Source organism: Camelus dromedarius, chromosome 4 (assembly GCF_036321535.1).
Source record: "Camelus dromedarius isolate mCamDro1 chromosome 4, mCamDro1.pat, whole genome shotgun sequence".
Taxonomy (NCBI): domain Eukaryota; kingdom Metazoa; phylum Chordata; class Mammalia; order Artiodactyla; family Camelidae; genus Camelus; species Camelus dromedarius.
Genome location: NC_087439.1, coordinates 35537040 through 35559003, shown reverse-complemented (window position 1 = coordinate 35559003; position 21964 = coordinate 35537040). Strand labels below are relative to the sequence as shown.

The 21964-nt window shown below is 43.3% G+C and overlaps 1 protein-coding gene across 4 annotated transcripts in view; it reads left to right on the top strand.

Moving 5' to 3' along the window:
- Positions 1 to 21964, top strand: part of ACVR1 (activin A receptor type 1) — a 117832-nt gene that overhangs the window by 73757 nt on the left and 22111 nt on the right. For all 4 annotated transcript variants that reach the window (XM_064484797.1, XM_064484795.1, XM_064484796.1 and 1 more), the window contains 3 exons: positions 12314 to 12577; positions 14774 to 14985; positions 18479 to 18578. In XM_064484797.1, coding sequence (XP_064340867.1) covers positions 12314 to 12577; positions 14774 to 14985; positions 18479 to 18578 — 576 coding nt within the window. The remainder of the gene's footprint in view (positions 1 to 12313; positions 12578 to 14773; positions 14986 to 18478; positions 18579 to 21964) is intronic.

The window sequence follows — 21964 nt, the reverse complement described above, 5'->3', positions numbered from 1 at the left end:
TTGACACATCATCATACCAGGGGTTTGTTAGGGAGAGAAACAAGATGTACTGAGTTATCTGCCACTATGAGGACCTCAAATGTAAATCTCTGATGGAGCTGCACACTTTGGAGATACTGCTTCTTCATCGTCAAACTTCTCACCTCAGCAGAACATTGGTGTGTTAGTTGAGGCAAAGTGAGCTGTGACAGAACTGCCTTTCAGCCTTTCCTTCCTGCGGGATGTTTGTTTCAGCTGTGGGCAGTTAAACTAAAGCCACGTCCAATTTTTTTTCCAGTGAACATTATAAAGTGTTCACATTCAATGCATTTATATGACAGGAGTTAGCAGTAGGGTGTGGAGAGGACTCTAAAAAATTCGAAGTCAAGTATGGAACAGATGGGAAAACAAATCCAAGACCCTAGCTCATTAAATGGTTTCCTTGTGGTCAACAGTGAGTGGGCGTGCAACAGCTTCGAAGCTTCTCTTTCATAGAGAGAGGTCTGAAGAGGGAGAAGACGGATGCTGCCTCCTCTTTATGGAAAAACTGGTGAAGCAGGGGATTTGGAGGAATGTGCAACTTTTGCTCTTGAAAAGTAAACACGAAGGAAAACAAAGCACATTTAAAAATTAATTTATCCCTCCCCAAACACAGCTGACCATCCTCCAGAACTTTCCTCTGCAGCCCAGCATGACCTCAGGCAAGCTTCCATAGATAATGGTTATATGAAATAGTCATACTTACTCAGATATCGACTCATGTCGATTCCAAGATAGTGTTAAGACACGGGGCGGGGTGGCCTTCAAAATTTTCACTGTGACTCACAGTAAGAGACATTTTAGAGCTGGACCTAGTACATCTACATTTGGAAACATTTTGGAGAAGGACCCGCACACGTCTGAAAAGAAAATTTCGTGAAAGAGTGATTACTCTTACTGTGTTTAATGTACTCTTGTTTCTTCTCTTTTTTTATTCTACTTGGTTTTAGTTCATTTAAAAAGAAAGAGAGAAACCTTGTCTTGAACCGCTAAATCGATTTCACTACCCACAAATGGGTCATAACCCACAGTTAAAAAAAGACAACTCCAGCCTGCTCCCAGCAGCTGGCTGCCCGGAAGTCCCCGCCGCCTTCAGGTGGAAGCTCTGGCAGCTCACCCACGGAGTCTCCGACAGTGCTGGCCCCGAACCTTTTACTTTTTTTTTTTTCTTTTTTTATAACAACTTCATGTAGCCTGACCGTCCCCTCTCTCCAAGCCAGTGATTTGACAGGAAGAGGGAAGTTTACGTTTGTGCCTTCTCAGCCGTGGTCATAACACTGGAACAGCTGCTGCCTGATTCTAATCAGCTGAATCTGAGCTCTGCAGAGCGGGGTGTTTCCTAGATCCACGGTAATGCTGCATCTAATTCTTTGTTATGGGTCAGAGTGGAGCATGGACTTTCTGAGGATATGTATCTTTGGGGGATGTGGGAAGAAGAGAAGGAAAGGAGGAAGAATGAGAAATTCCTCTTGGAAGTGGTTGGTGAAATTCACCTTTTAAAAAGAAAAACAAACCCAAACCTCTGCCTGTATTTTTTTTTTAATTCAAACAGTGATTTGGAGGGGGAGATTTCCCTCTTTATTCTTTGCTGGCTTTGTTTGACTTTCTGAATTCTGGTACTTACACTAAGCCAGTTTGAATTAAAAACAAAAAAACAATCTCCACCGCCCAAAACCCAGTCCCATTCAGGAAAGTTGTGAAGAGTAGATAGAAAAAAAAAAAAAAAAAACAAAACCGAACCACAGTCCAGTTTACAGTTTGACTCCTGTGATGTATATAATGCTGCAGTCATGGCTTTTGTTTATCTTTAACATCATGTCCTAGTTCATATGTGTCACATTTGCAGAGGGTTAGGGTAATTTTTGATACAGATAATGTTGCCAATGAGTATCTTCTGAAGGGAAGGCTCTTGACCATGCATAGGAACCAGTAGAGTCAAACACCGTCGGGAGCCACCTTCTTCCTTGTTCCTGTGTCTCTCTGTGTGTGGTTTACTGCACCTCTCAGCACCGTTACCACAGCACCGTGCTGGCCAGTAATGGGATGGTGGTGAGGAGCCATCCGTGCAAAGTGAGCCCTAGATTGAGAGAGACTGGGACTTGGTGGTGTTCATCGTTTTATCCCTAGTGTCTATGACATTGCCTGGTGTGTTGTCGGTGCTGAATGAATAAAGTACTGCTGGCTACAATAATAATTACCACAATATCAAAAAGATAATATTATAAGAGACTGAGGAACTGATCTGGGCTGAGGATATGGTAAGAAAGCACATCCTTTCGAAGAATTTATTCTGAGTTTGGGAAAGAGAATCAGTTATAAGACAGCCTTACATCCTTCCAGTTGATAAGTAAGCCTGAGCACACAGGTAGGCACTGGTGATGTCAGCACACCTAGAAGGGGTTCCTGCTGTCAGGAAGTCGCAGTCTAGTTAGAGGAAACCAAGTTTACAGCACTGCCCTGGGGGTGTGGACAGGAAGGGCCCTTGTGGCACACTGGGCTAGGATTGAGGACAGCGGTCCAGGGAGGTCGGGTTTGGAGGGATGAACAGGCATTATACCAGCAAAGGAAGGACTGAGGGAGACTTTTTAGAGAGAAGAAGGGCCCAGCCCAGAGACGTGGAGGGTATAGAGGACACCGCTCGGGTGGACCAGCATGGCCGGAGCAGCCTCCGGAAGGCACTTTGGTTGAGTTGAGATCCTACTACCCCGGCAGGGCCATGTGCCTAAGGTGTTTGTCTTGTATCCTGAGGGCAGTGAGAGCTATTGAAGTATTAATGAGACGTAACTTGTGTGCTTTGAAAGGGTTGTGTGGTGGAGGTGGATCATAGGCTCCGGCAAGACAAGAGGTGAAGGGATGGGAAAAACTATTCCCCCTGCAGGGTTGGGGCAGACAGGCCCACATGCTGCATTTTCAAAGGCATCCCAACTATAGCAACTTGGTGGTGGCCAACAAAACAAAAACAAAACAAAAACAAAACCTTAGGGTCAGGAGTAGACCTTTGTTCCAGGTAGCTCACAAATAATCACAACAGCAGCAAACAACGATGATCTAACAGTAATTCCACTGCTACTTTATTATGAAGACTGAAGGCTGAGCTGCTGACTTTTCTAGCAACTTTTGCAAGACGTGTAAATCCCTCTAGCTGGCCCTTTGTTCCCATGTTGCCATGGAGTGTCAATAAGCCCAGCTCAGAATAACCCAGGCAGTGAAATGAGAGGTGCGGCTTGCTCGCTGGCGTGGTGGCCGGCCAGGTTACACTGTTTTCATTGCTCCCGTCTTGGGAGGAGCACTGGGCAGCTGGTTGCCCTGGCAGCTGTGAAAGGTGGATGTCTCTTGGCTGCCCAGAGTTTGAAATGCAATCAGAACTTGCCTGCCTACTGAGCATGTGCAGCTCGCGCTTGAGCTGATAGCGACTGAAAATAGCCCACTGAGCACCTGTCCCTTGTACACCAGCCCCTGGCTGACTGCCATTTAGGACAGTGAGGGCTCACTTGGTGGATAGGTGAGGGGCTGAGCAGATTATAGTGGTTCTTAGGAAGATCTTGGGAACTCTGGCCCCGGCTTAAAAGGAAACAAAAAAGCAGCAGGCTCTTCTGAGTGGTTCCACTGGGCACTTTTGTGGTTGGTTGGCAGCTGCATCGGCTGCGTGTGTACAGTGTGTGCTGAAGGCTCCACACTGTTCTCCTTGCTCAGCCAAAGTGTGGTCCAGCAAACAGACTAAGAGGTACAAGTTTTCTCATGGATGGAAAGGCTTTCCTAAAAAACTCCTGGATTAGGGGCAGAGGGTATAGCTTAGTGGTAGAGAGGTCCTGAGTTTGATCCCCAGTATTATTAAAAAAAATATATATATATATATATATATATATATATATATATATCCCCGCCCCCCCCCAAAAAGAAAACCTGGATGGTAGCCATCCTAGTTTATCCTGCTTCAGTTTTAGAAAGAGGAGACATTGAGATAAATTGTTTTGTTTAATTTTCTACCTGCTCTTTAATCTCCAGTGATTATCAGTAGATCACTTCTACAAGGTATCTCTTTGCTAAATTATTCTTTCCCAGCAGTCCAAGTGTAGGCATGGAATAGAATCCCAGCACGTTAGGAGTTGTCTGTTTCCCTTTGGGACTGTTCCACTTCCTTCTGGGCTTTCGTCTCTCCAGCGGGCTTGCCATCGTTGGGCAGGCTTGGCACGCCATCGTGGATGGAAGCAGGCTCTGGAAGGAAATACTTCTGAAATGACTGGTGGTATTAAAACTACTATTTAAAAGTGACCCTTCTGAGAGCCTGGGGTTATCTTTAGGCTGTCAGGGCTCTGTAGCCACAGGAGCCAAAAGGGACTCTGCAGAAACCCTGGCCTATTGCTCTCGCCTTGGTTTGTGTTTAGATATTCTTGCTCCCCAGCCAGTGGCCTCGTGACACAGCTCAGATTTAGCTGCCTGTCTTCTGCCAAGGTCCAAGATTATTGTGGAAGCTGGGGATAGTGGGCTCAGCCACAGAGACTCGGTGGGGGCGGGGGTTGGGGGGCAGGGGACGGGTGTTTAAAAAGCCGGTTCTGGTTTGTAGCACTCTGAAGAAATTCTTTCTGTTTCTACCTGGAGTATAGGCACCTGGAGCCTTTCTGTGGGCTCAGGGGTAAAAAAAGAATAAACTCAAAATGACCCGCATTCAGCTGTCTCGTGGTGACTGGTGGGTCTTTCATCTAGGATGAAGGAGCCAGTCTTCCTAAGTGTGCTGGATCTGGGAGTTAATAAATTCTTGTGGACCAAATTAACTAGACTGATGGGGTAAAGAAGATAGGCAAAGCGAAGATCAAGTTATAAAGGCTGGAATAAAGACGCACACAGCATATATTCATGGGATTGAAGACATGGGATTCTTCTCTCCCCTAACCTTTCATGGAGTTCTGGACCTGGCAGGGCCTTGGGACATGATGGGAAATCGGAGGATAAGGAAGTAGCAATATCAGAGGCTTGGGCTCTGCCCCAGTATTTCACCTTTGAATATCTTCATCTCTTTGGCTTCATTTGGGCTGGAAAGAAACTGGTCTAGACATTACCTTGTTTCCTCTGTGCTTTTCTCTGGGGTTGGGTATGGTAGGGAGCTGGAGAGGAGGAATTGAGCTGAATTTCACTAATTCTATATCTTTTCACCTTTAGCTTTGGGTGCCACGATGCCTAGAGGCTGGCATTCTACGACTGCTGTTAACAAATTGGAGCCCTGCCCATCTTTTGAAGGGTTTATCTCTGTGGTTTGAAAGCTTCCGGAAAGGATGTGAGGGTGTGGTGGCGGCTTGCTGCTGGTAAGCAGAGCAAAGATCTGCAGCCTTGGAGGCTCTGTCCCTGATTCCCAGAGAAGAAGGTCAAGCAGGGCACTGGAGGGAAACAGAGGTGGGAGCTGGGCGCTGAAGCGCCCCATGGCGCCTTCTCTGCTGTCCAGTTCCACGTACAGCCCTCGCTTAAGGTTTCCTGTAAAATCAGAATTGTCAGTATAGAGCCTGGTAGGAAACCCTCACTGGAACAGTGTGCACTCCCCAGATGTCCTGGGGGTAAGGGGGAGCCAACCCAAATGAGTCAGGAGCATGTCTTCCCATCCTGTGAACAGAGCGTCTAGCCTCAGACTTTCTATAGGTGGTACCGCATCACTGTGTCTTCTGAATCAAAACAAAAAATGACTTCTGTGAAATGTTTGTAATTCCCCAGCTCTTTTTACCCCCTGCCTTCAGTCTGTGGTACCCCGTCGCTCTTCCAATAAATGGAGCTTCACTCAGACTCAAGAATTGTCAATGTGTGGGGGTGGGGTGAAGTCGGGGTGTATTGTGGCGGCTGAAAGAATTCCTTAGTAGGTACTTTTCATTGGACCTTGTAATCATTTGTTTCTCTAAAGCAACGATGCAAAAGTTTGAAGACAAAATGAAGAAGTCCTTATTTTCCCGCACTTGAAGGAGTGGCTTCATGGACACAGCACACATGTTAAAGCTAAGTCTGTGCTACATTCAGGGAATCTTAAAAAGCATGGAAAAGACAGACCAGTATTGTCTTGGGTTAGCACCCCACAATGCTCTTTAACTTATTAGTCATTTAAACACAGACTGGGTTTTTGGCTTTGAAATAGATGTGGCTGCTGCAATAGGCTTAACTTACATGGATTATTTCAGAGACAAGGAGTCAGCCCATACACAAAATAAACAGATGGAGCTCTTTTTTTTCCCCCCTTTCAGCTTCAGCAGTTCAAATGCAGGGTGAGTTAGGAATCCTTATCACCTTCAGCAAAGCAAGAAGGGGAAAATGATGTAATTCACTCTTCCTCACTCCCTGCTGAAAACGCCATTATTTTCATTGATAGGAGGAAAGTGGCAGCGGAGACCAGGGGCATCTGTTTCCCTGCTGAGCAGGCAAGTCCTGCATGACCTCCCTCCACTGGCTAGAGTGCTTTGATCGTCCTGATCACCGTAGCATCAGAGTAGCCAAAAGTCCTCAAATCAGTCATCCACGGAAGGAGCAGGAGGTAAAAGCCCTGCTGTTCTGTTAATGTATTAAATAACTCCTTGTTGTAGGAACCCTTGTGTTTTGCCTCTTTCTTCTAGCACGCAAACAAGCAAACACAAAACCTAGCACACCACAGAAAGTGCTAATTTTCCACCCTTGCAAGCCCGAGTAGGTGAACAGATGTGACGCCGTGGCGAGCTCCTGTGGAAAGAAGAGGTTTGCACAGACATGCTGGCTCGGTGACTAAGCCGTGCCTGAAGATCTCTGCTGACATTTAAAGACTTTATGGGCTCAGGCTGCTCTGAAAGCCAGCGTCATGTCTCTTCCCACCTCTAAATCCTTTCTGTGGAGAGAAAATTCATTCTGAAGCAAATGTTCATCGGGCTTGCCCTCCTGCCAACGCTGAGGCAGGTGTGGGGTGTGCAACGGTGAGCGCGTAGGCCCGGTCCCTTCCCTCAGGGTGCGCGTAGTCTAGAGGGAGGCTGGGGTGCTCAGCAGCCAGCAGACTCACATATGCAAGTGTAGACGTATGCGAGTGTAGACGGGTGGCTCCAGCTTTACATTTGGGTGTGTGAACAAAGGCTTCTCTGAGGAAACAGCAAGTGAGGTGAGCTCTGTGGGGAGCATGGGCACTGACTGGGTGGGTGGGGGTGTTGGCAGGGAGGGAGCCAAGTGTTCCGTGTGGAGGGAATTCCATACCTCGCGGGCCTGAGGTCCTGAAGCAGGAAGAGGCAGTCCCAGAACGGAGGGGATCTGAGGGGAGGAGGAGGAGAAGGCAGAGATCATGGGAACCACAGTGTCTCCATTTTGAGGCTCATGGAATCAGGCTTGTACATCTGAAGAGGGGAGCCATTACTCTGTGAGGGAACAAACACTTGGAGGAAGAACACATGTGGACTAGAGGACAGATGAGTTTAAGACCGTGGAAACCCTAAAATTATTTGTTGTTATTGTTCTAATGTATTGGTGATCTTGTTCGGATGTCTGTATTCTCTCTCTTTAATTCCTGGAACATACTTCCTTCTTGGCTTTTACAGCTTTACCAAGTATCAGTTTCTCTGATCAGAAAAAAAAAATGTGATTTGGGTTCCCTAAGTGGGCGTTGTACAATGAGAGCCTTTAGGCACTTGGCGTCTTTTTTTCCTGAGCATATAGCCTGCCTTCTTGCCAGACCATCAAATGCCCTTCACTAGGCATTCCGGATGGACCTTTGTGTTTCTGTCTTAGGAGCAGGCTTGCTGGCTGTGATACCTGGCATTGCAAAATCCATCCATAAGCCTTTGTTTAATGCCAGAGATCTCAAATGCTTTCAGATTCTGGAGAGGTGCCCACCACACTCTCGGATTAGGAATGATGGAAGGACTCCCGTGTCAGTGAGCCTAATATAAGCTGTCATTTCAAATGAATGAATCGTTTATACTGTTGGAAAGAGTCCAGGGATGTTTGGGGTTCCTATTTTAGCCTATAAAGTTCCGAGCTGTTGGACTTTATAACAATAGTCTAATAGCTGCATTGTTGTTTAGGCTCCTTTGAGGTGAGCCTGTAAGAAATTCAGCCTGTTCCTTTTGCTGACTCCTGGGATCAGCTACAGGCTGGTTTACTTGGAGCATTTTCCCATTTGTCTTTTGTGTCAAAGACTTTAGTGGGAAACGTGGGGTTTGGTGCACCATTTAGAATGATAATCAGTTTAAATGCCTTAAAGCCTTCTGGAGTGCATGACTGGGCAGGTGGGCGGGAGAACGGGGAGATCCGTTCCTCGTGCTGTGCCCAGATTGCTCAAGTCCCACTTAAGACATAAATGTGGATACTCTTACTACGAGGCATGAGATTATCCCGAACTGGGGACAGTCTTAAAACGTCCGCGATGCTCTTTGCTCTGCCTCTTCCTCTGCCAGTCGAGGATTAGGCTCTGAGAGGAGGTGTGTCCAGATGGTGAGCTGAGTATCTCTCGGAACCAGAAAAATCTTTTCAAAGATTTGGCCACAGTGAGCCCCTGGGATTCCGAGCCTGTGCCTCTGATTGACGAGCCAGCCCTGCATCCTCCCAGGGGTGTCGAGTGTTGTAAACTCGTTGCCGCTCCCAGCCAGACGCGGGTTGCGAGTGTGTTCACACAGGCCTGGTTCTTGGGATACAAAGGGCACACGGTGCCAGCCATAACACTGAGTAATGCCAGGAGGTGCCTTTAGAACAAACAGTGTGGGTGAGCTCCGCAGAGAGGGAATACCTCTGGCTTGACGTTTCAATTACTGAATTATTTAAATGAGTGTCAATTAGGAAGAGTAGACTTGCTGCCTTCTGCCAGGACACTTCCGAGTTCTTTGCACAGGCAAGTGTAAAATGTTTCATGTCAGAGAGGGTGCTTCCTGGCCAGACTGTAGAAAATCGGCCGCAGAAGGTGATTATCCTTCCTTAGTGTTCCCTGATGTGTAGTGTATTTATGCCACGGTCTGAGAGATTAGAGGTGCACGGACCCTTGCCTGTGGCCCTAAAAAAGGTTTTGTGATAGTTCTCACACCTCCCTGCCCCACAAGCCCATCCCAAATAAGATATCACAGGCCCACACATGTTATGGTTATTCCTAAATTTTAACAAGACTAAAACAGTGAGTCATAGGCATTTTGGGGCCTGCTGTATTCCTTTGAATTGTGAATATTAAGATCTGAAAATGTTACTACCTTGCTTTTAACCTTCTTTGTTGAATTGGTAATCCTAGCCCAGAAAATCCTTTTGGCATCTCTTCAACTAATCCACTCCGTTGGATGAAATTGCCAAAGTGGCATTTAACTAACAAGTGTGCTTATGTGCATATGTGTGTGTGGGTGCATGTGGTCATTCTTATATTTTGTGAATTTAGGGTCTTTATTTATATTTGACTCTATGTAAAAAAAAATCGATTCATCAAGGATTCTGCTAATTAGTTATATGGGAATATACAAATTAAGAAGATTGAACATTGGTGAGAAGCAAAATAGGAAGCAAAGTTGGTGAAGGTTTTGTACTTTGCTTTTGCTAACTGCTGAACTGAGCTCACGGTCCCTCCGTATCAGAGATTGAGTTAATTATTACAGATAATTAAGAACTGTCTTGCTTCCCGTTTTTTTCTTTTTTCTGATTGGGACAGGGAAGAAATGAAAAACCTGGGTCTGGACTTAGTTTATGACCCGACAGGGTAAGATCTGATTAAGATCTATAGTCTGTTATGCCTGTATGCATTGCACAGTTGGATAGAGTGGGTTGAATCTTACTAAAGATGGTATTTACTGAAGGCTGCCCAATTCTGGCAAAATTCTTTAGGTTATAGTTTAAACATCTGTCAGACCGCCCCCTGGGGAACTTGGAAAGGCAGTGTGCATCTTGCATCTGTGGACCTAGAGTTCAGTTTGGGGTGAAACTTTAAAGCACAGTTTACTCTGAGAGCGTATCAGAGAAATTATTATTGTTGTTATTTTATATTTTTAAAAATTGACATTTTTTTATTAGGATCACGGAGTGTCAGTAATTCTTTGGTACCCGGGACCATCCATTTCCGTAGGATCAGTGATGAGTGCGCCTTCTGTAGTCTGCAGTTGCTTGTTTATTGTTCCTGGTGGACTTAGGTGCAGCGAGTTGAATGATGCATACCCCTCAATTCATTATCAGTCCATGAGCAGCTCCTCTCCTATATTGTTTTCATTTTACCCCTTCATCCCAACTCTAACCCCTCATCCCCAGCCTGGCACCAACAGATACAACCTCCTTAATGTGTTAAGTATGTATTTTTGGATATTACTGACCTCTAAAAATTATTTAGGGTTATAAAATACGTGTTTGTGTTGCAAATTTGTGTACATTGAACTATCGCACGGTTTTTAAAGTTTGTTTTTTACAAAAAATTCTCTGCTGTGATCACAAACAAATCAATATGACACCATTAACCCTCCCCTTCCCCTCATCTATTTCCCTCCGAAGAATCCTCACCTGTTGGGCAGCATAGTTGGCAACCCTCAGTCCAGCTCTGTGCCATTTGACAGTGGCAAGCATGTCTAGACTCCTTAGAAATATTATCTTTCCACTTGCGTTTGGCAAGTGTAAACTTTTTGCCGGATTATGTCAACAGATGTATATGTTTCTCATCCTCATAGAAAAGAATTGGTGGTGGAACTTCTCTTGGATTTCTCTAGGCAGGGAAAATAAAGACTATCTCTTGGCTCATTAAAATTTTTGCTCATTAAAAATGTCTGAGAGAGAGCTCTTGATTCTCGGGGGTGAGACTGGTGACATACATACACTGTCAGCGGCTATTTTAGATTTTCTGCTTTCAGGCCAAGTCTTTGCTCTTGGATGAGCCCCTTGTGGTTTTCAAAAGACCTAGCAAGTCAATTATAAATAGAAGGCCTGTGTCTGTGTGTCCGCATGCACTTTACTCTGTGGGCCGAGGCACCCACACTGCAGTGGGCAGTGAACTATTTTTCACTTCTTTGAAGAGGGAAGAAGAAAGCCTAAGAATGCTTTTCTCTTTTTGAGATAACCCACACCTCTACACACACCCACATAAATCCGTGTAAATGAGCTTGACATTTCCAAAGACCTTACCTGAAGGTCTCCTCTTGGAAGCACGGCCACCTGACCTGTTATTTTAAGAGAGAAGCAGGTATTTTGCAGACCTGCTGCAGGGGGTTCCAGGATTAGGAGGCGGCCTGTCTGTGCTGTAGACCTTCGGAGGGAACTATGAGAGCAGACTTTCCATATATGAACTTGGGTGAGAGTGGCCTCATCTGACTAAATCTGTGGCCTCCAGGACTTGGCTGTTTACATTCCGTTTTCACTTCCCTTCCCCACTAGTGGAAGCTGTTGGGACCAGCAGGTCTGAACTAATTATCCTAACAAGGGAGGGGAAAAGAAAGAGAGTGACTTGAAAGATGAAACTGCACGTGAGTGTTTTGGAAAGAGACAGGAGGTCTGATTAGGTGAGCTTCGCTGACCATCCATCTTGCACCTTGGACCCATCTGGTATGGGCTGCTTCGTTGGGCCCTCTGGTTACCGTATTGTTCAGGCATCGTTCTGTTCCCTTTGTCTTTCTGTGCCCTCATCCTCAGTAATTGGTTCCAATTTTTTTTTCCTACCAGTTGAAGTAAACAGCAATGAGATCCCATTGTATTCAATGTAAAAACTTCAGTGTTACTGCTGTTGAAAAATGATCTAGACATCTAGCTGAAAATATTGATAATATGGATTTGTAGTCAGAGACTGTGCATCCTCGTACACTGTCACTATGCTGGTATATTTCTGACGCAGACAGCTGATGGCAGGAACGTCAGCAGTCCTCGTGTTGCTAGTTGGTGGAGATTTACCTGGAGCTAGCAAGAGCTGGTATTAACAGATAACCATCTATAGGAGCCTTTAAAAAAAAAAATTAAGGTAATGAGTGTTATGTTCCGGTAACACATTTTATTTTGATTCAAGTATTGGGATAGGAGAACCCATGAGACCAATGATAACGTGAACCACAGTGGAAGAAATTCATTTTCAGAAGCCTGTGGACAGATGATAACCAACCATTCTTTGGCCGAGTAGGTCCTGAAAGAACACCCAACTTACATGAACACGTTTGTATCTTGAGAGGTGGTTATTATTTGGTGGTTGGTCAGGTGAGGGATACAAAATAACAGAATATGGACATCACGGTCAGTGGGGTTGCTTCACCTGACTTGCTGTTTGGTTAGTGTGTTTGCTGTAATGGTCTTGGCGAAACTATCATTCCCCCAATGGGGGCAAAACCCATGCAGTGATTTTTGTTTGTTTGTGTTCCTTCCTCTCTCTCCTTTGCAGATGAGAAGCCCAAGGTAAACCCCAAACTTTACATGTGTGTGTGTGAAGGCCTCTCCTGTGGGAATGAGGACCACTGTGAAGGCCAGCAGTGCTTTTCCTCGCTGAGCATAAACGATGGCTTCCACGTCTACCAGAAAGGCTGCTTCCAGGTCTATGAGCAAGGGAAGATGACCTGTAAGACCCCGCCGTCACCTGGCCAAGCTGTGGAGTGCTGCCAAGGGGACTGGTGTAACAGGAACATCACGGCCCAGCTGCCCACTAAAGGTTCCCATGGGCTTTTCTATTTCTAGATCAAGGGTTTTTGTTAGTATTTTCCTGACTCTGTGTGGGTTAAAGATGTAAGTAGCCACAAGGCTTTCCTCCTACTCTTTGAACAGTGGGTGGCAAGGTGGGTAGCTGTAGGGAGGAAGAGAAAGGCATGGCCTTTTGGAATCTACAAGGAGGATGGATGTTTGGGGGAAAGTGAGCAAGGTGATGTCTACCTTGGGGACCGTTTGGCTGCCCAGATCTCTCTTGGTTGTCATGAGAGGTGAACAGTTCCTGGCACCCTTTTCTGTTAAGGAGCTATGATGTCATAATTCGTGAAACAATTTTGCTTGGTAAATAGTCATCTATGTTGAGTGTGTAGGGAGGAAAATGAAACATAAGGCTTCAGTGCCCGAGTGGAATACCTTCCCTTCTTTATGAGAAAGGAGACAAAGACAGTCTCCCATATCTGATGCCCAGTGATCTATCACTGAAACTTGAAGCTGGGTGAGATTTCATATCAACCTTGTGGTTTTTGTGGAATCTTCTCTGTATAATAATCACAATGGATTTCAGTCCTCCTCTGAAACTGTTTCCCCATAAAATGAGCACTAAATTGTGATGCCAAAGTCCCTACAAGTATTAATTAATTAAAAAATTGTCTTTGTGGACTCAGTTGAAGCCGAATTTATTCTCTTAGTATATGGTACATTTTTAATAGACGTAAATAGTCAATTTTGTACTCACAAAAGAAGAAATAAACTGTAGGAGAGGCTACTAAGAATATCCACGGCCAGAAATGTCAGCCAGTAAGGGAGGAGGCAGAAAAATGAAAAAAAGCTGATACAAGATCATATAATTTTTGAAGTTATGGTGAGGACCTTAAGGCATATGGGAAAGGTAAATTCTGATAAGCAAATAGGGTTGAATAATGAAGGAGATTTTTGAAAGAGAGTTCAAGTATTTAAATGGTTACAACTAAAAGGGTGCTAGATGGAATAAACTTTACTCTTAAACTTTGTGAGTTAAATTGTTATCAACAGAGTGGAGACACCACAGAGAAATGTCTGCATTTATACAAAAATTTTATCTACAGTATGAGAAGTTTCTAATCTGCAGAATACTCTGCCAGATAAGAGTTGTAATAGAAAATTTATTTTCTTTACTTAAAGAATTCCTAATTTAATTAGGGAGGGCCAATATTTATAATTTAATGTTGTATATAATTAGTTTTACACTTTATCGTACAAATGACATGTATGATGGAGTATTATGTGCCAACTTGTTGATTAATTTGATTTGGAAAGTTAAAAGAAATATCAAAAGGAAGTTAGGATTGCGATTGGATGGCTGAAGGGGCCAGGGATGTGGAAACGAGTAAAGCATACTTTGGGGCAAACAGGGCTTGGTGACATAATGTCACGAAGGGACCTGAGATTCATAGGTGATTATGGCTTTGGGATCTTTTAATCTTGGCCCTTACCATCTAACTAAGAAATTTTGATTTAACTCACTAGGCAAGATGAAAGTCTTTCTGAATATTTGCTTGAGTGACCTGGGAGTGTTGGGTGCACGCATGCATGTTTGAAAGGTAATGAACAATGTCTGAGCCAGGGAGTGAATGAGCGATTCAGCAAATGAATGAGTAAGTGAATGACTGTTTTGAGCGAATGAATGAATGTTGAGTAAGTGAGTTATAGATCAGATGAATGAATAGATTCCTTGGCAAAAATCATGATGTAAAAAGAGCAACGAGAATTCAGCAATGTATGTCCAAGGTACACTGAAGAGCGAGACCACAGATTGGGTAATTTGGTCTTAACTCAGGTAACACTTTCTCATAGGAATATCTCAGTGTAATGTCCGTCTGTCAGGGCTTGATGATAAAATATCCTTACAGATCCAATCTACGTTAATAAGGACAGTATCAGAGATTTGTATAGTACCTTATATTTTAAAAATACTTTTCACATAGATGCATTAATACAGTTGGTTCTCAGTGGAATTTTTTCAAACTCCAGTTGTGTCTAAATGAATAAGGACTAAATGACTGGGCTGTTGGCCAGGTGTTAGGAAGTGTTTTAGTTTTAACACTATGCGGCTTGTAAGACAGTGTGGTCAGGAGCAGGAGCTACTCGTTAGGTATCAGTTATGCTAAATACTAAGTCAACAATGATCCTTACAGCCAATTACCCTTTCCTCTCCCATCTCCAGGGAAATCCTTTCCTGGAACACAGAATTTCCACTTGGAGGTTGGCCTCATTATCCTGTCTGTAGTGTTTGCAGTTTGCCTTCTAGCCTGCCTACTGGGAGTTGCTTTCCGAAAATTTAAAAGGCGCAACCAAGAACGCCTCAATCCCAGAGATGTGGAGTACGGCACCATCGAAGGGCTCATCACCACCAATGTTGGAGACAGCACTTTAGCAGTGAGTTTGTGGCCCCAGGGGACCCCAAACATAACAAAGATGGCTGAAGATGCTTTCTTATTTCAAGCATGAATGCTAACCAGTAACTGGTGACTAGACAGTGTGTATACATGCCGTTGGTCAATTATGTCCTAAGCAAGCATATGCTGATACTCTGTGTAAGTTTAGTCTCCTCTATGTGAGAACATTTATCTTAGACATTTACATTAAATGAGGGAGTGGATTTATTTTTGCTGACTCTTGGTAGTTATTTTTCTTTTGAGAGTAAAGGAAGAGGGACAGACAGTGGTTGCCTATAATTTGGGGGGGGGCTTGGAGTTTATGCTACTTAGTAACACTATTTTTAGCAATAAAAGTGCTTTCAAAAACAGCATCTTTTGCTTAATATTAAAAATCCCTTCTAGATTATTTCAACACTATAATTTAAGACTTTAAAACCCGACATCCAAAAAAGTGGCTATCAAATTTTTCATGTTCCTGTGCTGCCCCCTTGTGGAGTGCAGTCATTTGGTTAGACCAGGGCAGTCCAATAGAAATGTGCGGCACATGTAATTTAAATTTTGCTAGTAGCCATTTTTAAAAAAGTTAAAAAAGAAAACCACAGGTGATACTAATTTTAAGACTATATTTAACCTACTGTATATAATTATTATCATTTCAACATATAATCATAAATAATTATTAATGAGATATTTTTGCACCCCCCCCCTTTTTTTTGGGAACTGAGTTTTCAAAATCTGCTGTGTTTTTTACATATACAGCACGTATCGGTTCAGATCAGCCACCTTTCTCTGACTGGGTGTCAACATGTGTCTAGTAGCTACCCTAGCAGACAGCACAGGGCTAGAAACCATTGTTTTTATTTGTTTTAGAGTTACTCTTTTGCACATTTTTAAATGATGAAATGACATTAAAAAGTGACTGTCTTTCTTTTTTCACTTTTTAAAACAACTTTAAACTTTAAGTGAGGAAAGGGAATCACGTTCTGTGGATGGGGTGCCATCAAGTGCCAAAGGGAAAAGCAATAACATTCTACAGGGATACTGTGCTGAGCCGGTGCTCCTCTGAAAAAGGCAAAGCTTTGTGACTGTTAGTGAGATGTTAAAGACATGCTGTTACCCAGTTGAGACTCTTCTTGTCATAACCTGATGAACTGAAAGATGGTCAAGGGGAGAGGGGTGTAGATCAGTACTAAGCATGCACGAGGTCCTGGGTTCAATCCCAGTACCTCCATTAAAGAAAAAGAAAGAAAGAAAGGTGATCAAGGTGGTAGCTTTTATGTTATTCAGTGTTATTTAATGCCATGACCATGTATCACCTAAGATCATCTTGTATTAAGTCTTGTTCTCCTCGACGACAAACTTAAAAGTGTCTGGGAGTCCTGCAGTTAAGCCTGCCCTGCGACTGCTTTTTTTGCTGGAGAAGACTTGACCTCACCAGTCTTCCTAGCTCAGTTGGTACAGCTGGACTACAACCCTTGGCGAGTTGTTAAAACATCTGATGATGGCTGATCCAGGCTGAGAAATATCCCATCCTACTGCCTTCCCCATCACTGGACCACAGTCAGACGTACTTTTTTGTATGAAAAAAGGGGGAGGCAATCTTGTTTGGCTCCTTTAACTTACCTATTTAAATCGTGGTAGTACAGCGAAACTGGGAAAAGAAGAAATAAGGATGTTTCATTTAAAAAGTGTAGAAATACAGGTTTTCATTAGAAAGGTACTTGGAATTTTCTTTCAAGTTTTAAGGCAAATTAAATGAGTTCATTGACTTAGTAGCAAGGAAGATACAAGGCTCTGCATCCCGACAAAGCTTTTAGCAAAGCAAGATTCTGAGACAGTCAGAACTTAGCTCCTCAGAGCTACTAATGTAACTGATCACGTTGGGCAATGATTGGGATTTCCAGTGTAAATTACTGTTTCAGTGGCTTCTATAATTTTGAAAGCGGAACAGAAGTATATGTTAAAATAGTCTCAACCCAACCATGTTAGATGACTATCATGATACAATGACACCGTAAGGAACACTGTTTAAAACAAGTTGTCATTATCGGTCTACATACTAGCTTATTTAAGTGAGATGCTCATTTATGTGATACAGCAATGCATACCTTACTAAACAGCTCCCCTACATTGAAAAAGAAGCCTTGGGATCCAAGAGTTGAAGTAGATGTTTGTTAGTTAGTCTTTGATTGATACCACCCCCTCCCTGAAGTCTGTGAACTAGGTTTAGAACCAGGATTATACATTATGATGAAACGAAACAACACATTAGTTTAATTTTCAGAATTATTCTCTCAAAAAAATTGAATGAATAAAGAGAAAAAAAGAACAGCCAAAGAGAGGGTTAAGGAGATATGAAACTCTGCTTCATCTACATTCAGTTTCTTGTTGATTATCCATTTTGTGGCTTTTAAGGATTCTAAATTTCTTCCTTTGGATGTTCAGATTTTGGTAATTTTGCTGATCAACAGTACTTCACAGTGATGCTCAGAGTAAGTAAAAGATGATGAAATTCAAACAAAGAATGTATTACTTTAACAGGCCAGCTAAAATGTTTGGGAAAGGACAAGCTTTGGGGGGGAGCGTTAGCTCAACGTCACTGCACCCTTACCACAATCACCATGGGCACAATATTGCTTATTATAGAGAATCCATTCCTGATTGAGAAGGCTTCTGCTTCTTGGCTTGCACTGAGAGTAAGAAGGGAAAATTTATGAATGAACTAATTGGGAATCTTTTTTGTACTGTGTTCATTTTTAGAAGTAGATTTGGGGTATGGTTTTATGTTTTAATGAAAGACTTTTTCTCTCCCTGCTTTGTGGGAAATTGACATCAAGAAATGACATAGAGGAGTTAATTTTGTGATTCTTTTGTTCCTCACCTACCTACAAGGTAACCTCCATCCATGTACCCTCTCCTCTTGAGTGTACCAGTTTAAAGGACCTCACATGGCCACTGGAGTCTTTCCAAGACAAACAGCATTAGAGTTGCTTGTTCGTTATTCCCAGTTTGTTTGTTCCTTATTAGAGTCCCTTAGTCGGCATGTCAACTAAAGTGGATCCTTCGGTAGATACCTATGAGCAGAGCAGAACACAGTCAGCTTTGCCCAGCTCTTGGATTTGCGTGCCCTTTCTCCTCTTTTTGCTCCACTCGCTTTTCTGTCTACTGCTTCCCCTTGAGCTCAGCTCTGCCTGCATCTTGGACTTTCCAGTTTCATCTTTGACTTTGTCCACTCAGCTTCTTTTTTGTGTATTTTATTCTAAAACTCTAGATACAAGAAAGAACTACTTATCCCTCTAAAAAACCTATCATATATTAGGGAGAATGCTAGCTTCTGAAATAAAAGCAGGCCTTCCTCCGGTGGGGCTTTCCACGCACACGAACAGTCCAGGATTGCTGCCCCTGTGCAAGTTACACCCACGTGCATGCTCATTCTCTAACCTGGGAGCTGTTCCTCAATAGCTTCTCTTTCTCCTTGTTTTGAACCACAGGATTTATTGGATCACTCGTGTACATCGGGAAGCGGCTCTGGTCTTCCTTTTCTGGTACAAAGAACAGTGGCTCGTCAGATCACACTGCTGGAGTGTGTCGGTAATTGTTTTCCCTTTCCTTTGCGGGTTATGTGCGGTGATAGCTGTGGTTCTAGGAACAGAATGGACCTTGGAAAATCTGCTTCTTGTTGCCTGTTGCTTGTTAAAGGTCAAATGTGAGGTAGCTGTGTGGTGTGGCTATGCCTCTAATCTCTGTGACTTGTGTTGGAGCACTAGAACTTGGTGAAGCTCTTGTCAAAGTAGTCTGCCACTAGTTAGGACAGAGAATGCCTCGTCAAAACCTTTTAGTTTAAATTAGACCCTTCAGGATGATGGGATTGCTTAAAAATAAATTAACATGGCTGCTCCTGACATTGGCATTGGAGGAGCTGAGGTAAGTCGGCTTTTGGACAATTAACTTGGTGATTGCAATTCTCTCACTCTTCCCCTGCCTTAACCAAAAAAGAAAGAAATGTAGCAAAGCTACATCTATAACTGCTTTATTTAAGCAAGAGCTATGTACATTTCTCTATGGCCTCACATTTTTTCCCATATTGGAACCTATTTGTGTAGAGATGTAATCATAGTGTGTATATAATAATCTGTGCTCCTTTTTTTCAGTTTTAAGCTCACATACATTTCCATGTATTTGTACACATCACAGAAATTTGAAAGATTGTGTAATTGTCTGTTGAATGATAACTTTAATAATACTGCTTGAAAAAGTTTTTGCGCCCATTGCTTCTTTGAGTGCACAGAATACATTCCCAGGAATTGGGGTTCCTGGGTCAAAATTTGCGATTTTTTTATGGCTTGTCTTATTTACTGTCGGATTGCCCTCTAGGAAGATGGTGCAAAATGCTTTTTTTCCCCGTAAGTCCTGAGTTGTATTAGTTGTAGTATTGTGAGGTGGTCATTTGCAAGTCACATGATAGTTTTCATTCACATCCCCTTAGATGGCGTTCGGGGTTGGCCACAGTAGCAATGATGGACTAGAAACATCTCCACGCTCTCCTCCTACTTCTCCTGGTTTCTCTGGGCTGGCTTTGCAGCTCCTGCTGGGGAGGTGGCTGGCCATCATAAGCTGTCTTTACCACTTGTCTGCTATCCTCCAACTTTTCTTCTTGTTTTCCTGGAAACCAGGACACCCTCAAATGCAGGAGTGGAAGAGGGTGGGCAGAGGTAGTCAAAGCAGCGACTGCCACCTTCAGGCACACAGGCGGCCAGCAGGGGCCTGTCGCCTTTTCTCTGGATCTGTAGCTACTGTGGCTATTTCTGAACCCCTGCTTCCTGCTGCTTCTCCACGGTGGACTGGGAGTAGAAAAGTGAGAATGGAGAGCCCCCAGTGTGCCACTGTTTACAGCTAGGGTTGTCCTCTTGTGCCAGATGACATCCTGGTTTTTTTTTGTTTTTCGTTTTTGTTTTTGATGAACAAGGGTACCTGGGTAGGTAGAAGGCGGTGAAGGGGGACATGACTCCCTCCCCTCCTGTCCCAGGGCCTCTCACCCTTCACAGAGCAGCAGCCCTCAAGGTCAGTCCTCAGAGATGGACTCCAGAGTCCAAAGGGCAAAATAACACTGCACCTTTAAAAATATGTACTAAAAAAAAATGCATACTATTTCCTGTTGTATAGATATTCTTCAGCATTTTTTGAAAGAGTGTAAGTTCAGTCAGAGCATTTTGTTGGTTTAGTGCTGAAGACTTTAATAAAAACACTGCCTTTTCAGTAGCTTCTAGTTAGTGCTCATGTGGTACAGCCTTGTATAAAAATATATGTAATGAATTACTTGGATAATATGTTACCATTTTTGGTTCAGATACATGGGAAGTTGGACTCGATCAGTCGGTACAGATGGTGATCAGTGAACCCTCAAATTTCAGGTACCTTAGGAATCCCCTTTTGGGTTTTCATGGCCTGGACTTTGGGGCAGCTCTGCTTCTGTTTTTAGGGACTTCTGCATTAGATTGCATTTGTAAAAAGCATTTGACAACTTGAAAGTGTTTGAAAACCATTGAAGTAGGTTTCTGGTTCAATTCTGCTTGCACTGACGTCTATCTTTTTTTTCTTGAAAAAAAAAAAAAGGATTTAAGGCAACTTTATAGTAATGTCCACAATGCTCTGGGATATTTTCCCTTCTTTCCTAATGAGAATATGAGGACAAAGGGCAAATAAAGATACAGAACGGAACCAAAGGCAGAAAGAGATTAGTGTACCATTTTCTAGGAGCTGATTTTGTAGATCTTAGCAGTAGCCTTCATCTTAAACTACAAATGCTGGGCAATTGCTAGGGCTTTATTAAAATTAATCCTGCACTAAATACTATTTTTGTGACCTGACAGTGGCCAACAAAGACCACCTACTGGCTACATTTAAGACCTCTTTGGATTAGTCATTAGTATTTAATAGGGACCTTGCTTATCATAAGGGAATCTAGATTGGGCGGTTTTGATTATATTTTAGGACATAATCGCCTGGACAGACATGCTTTTCTCTCCATGTTTGGGTTTTCAGTGCCTTAGTTTTTCAGCAAAGCTCTGTATTCCTGTACGTGCGGGCGGTGCTTATCACAAGCCATGATTCCCAGCAGCCACTTGCCTTGGTAGAAAGCCCCGTTGCCCTGCCAGTTACATCTCCTGCTGCATCATTTTCTAGGTGCCGAATCTGTCTTTCCCCTCAATTATACCCTGGGTTGATCCCTGTAGTCTCGTGGTAATTACCTCCTCCTCCCATCTTCCCTGATCACCCCTACCTGTAATTAAGGAGAATAGAAGCGGGGGCGTGGAGTTGACAACCTGACAGTTGTGCTGCGGTTGCAGGAAGGGACATGCACGCAGTGGATCAGATCATGACTACTCACTGTGGTTTTGAAAATGTCTTCTCCACGTGGCCTTTTCGAAGTCACTGCCTTTTGGCGTCATGGGGGCTGTCTCACAAGCGAACCCCTATGATCAATGTCAGAAATCAGGACTGTCCTGTCCTGGCATTATGTGTTTAAGACTTTGCTAATTCTCTCTTGAAATATATCCCCCACCAAGAAACCCTTTATGGATGGCAGTGGCTGCCTGTCAATCTCCTACACAGCATTGTGTGTGTGTGTGTGTGTGTGTGTGTGTGTGTGTGTGTGTGTGTGTGTGTGTGTGTTATCTTTAATCCCTCAAAAGACACATCTCAAACTTAATAGTCTCCTTTGTGAAAAATACAAATGCATATGTAAATTCACAAATTTGGACTCTTAGAAAATGCCTATGTTGATCTTTTATGAAGGGAAGGAATCAAGGAAGCTATTCAGTTTAGCCACATACACTTTTTGGCTTTCATCAACATTAAAATCTAATAATCTACCATTTTCTAAATTTTACTTCCACATGCTTTTGCAAACCATATGCATTTCTTACATTTTAATAGAGGAATGTAAATGTAACCTTGTAATTAGCAGCTGATTGTAC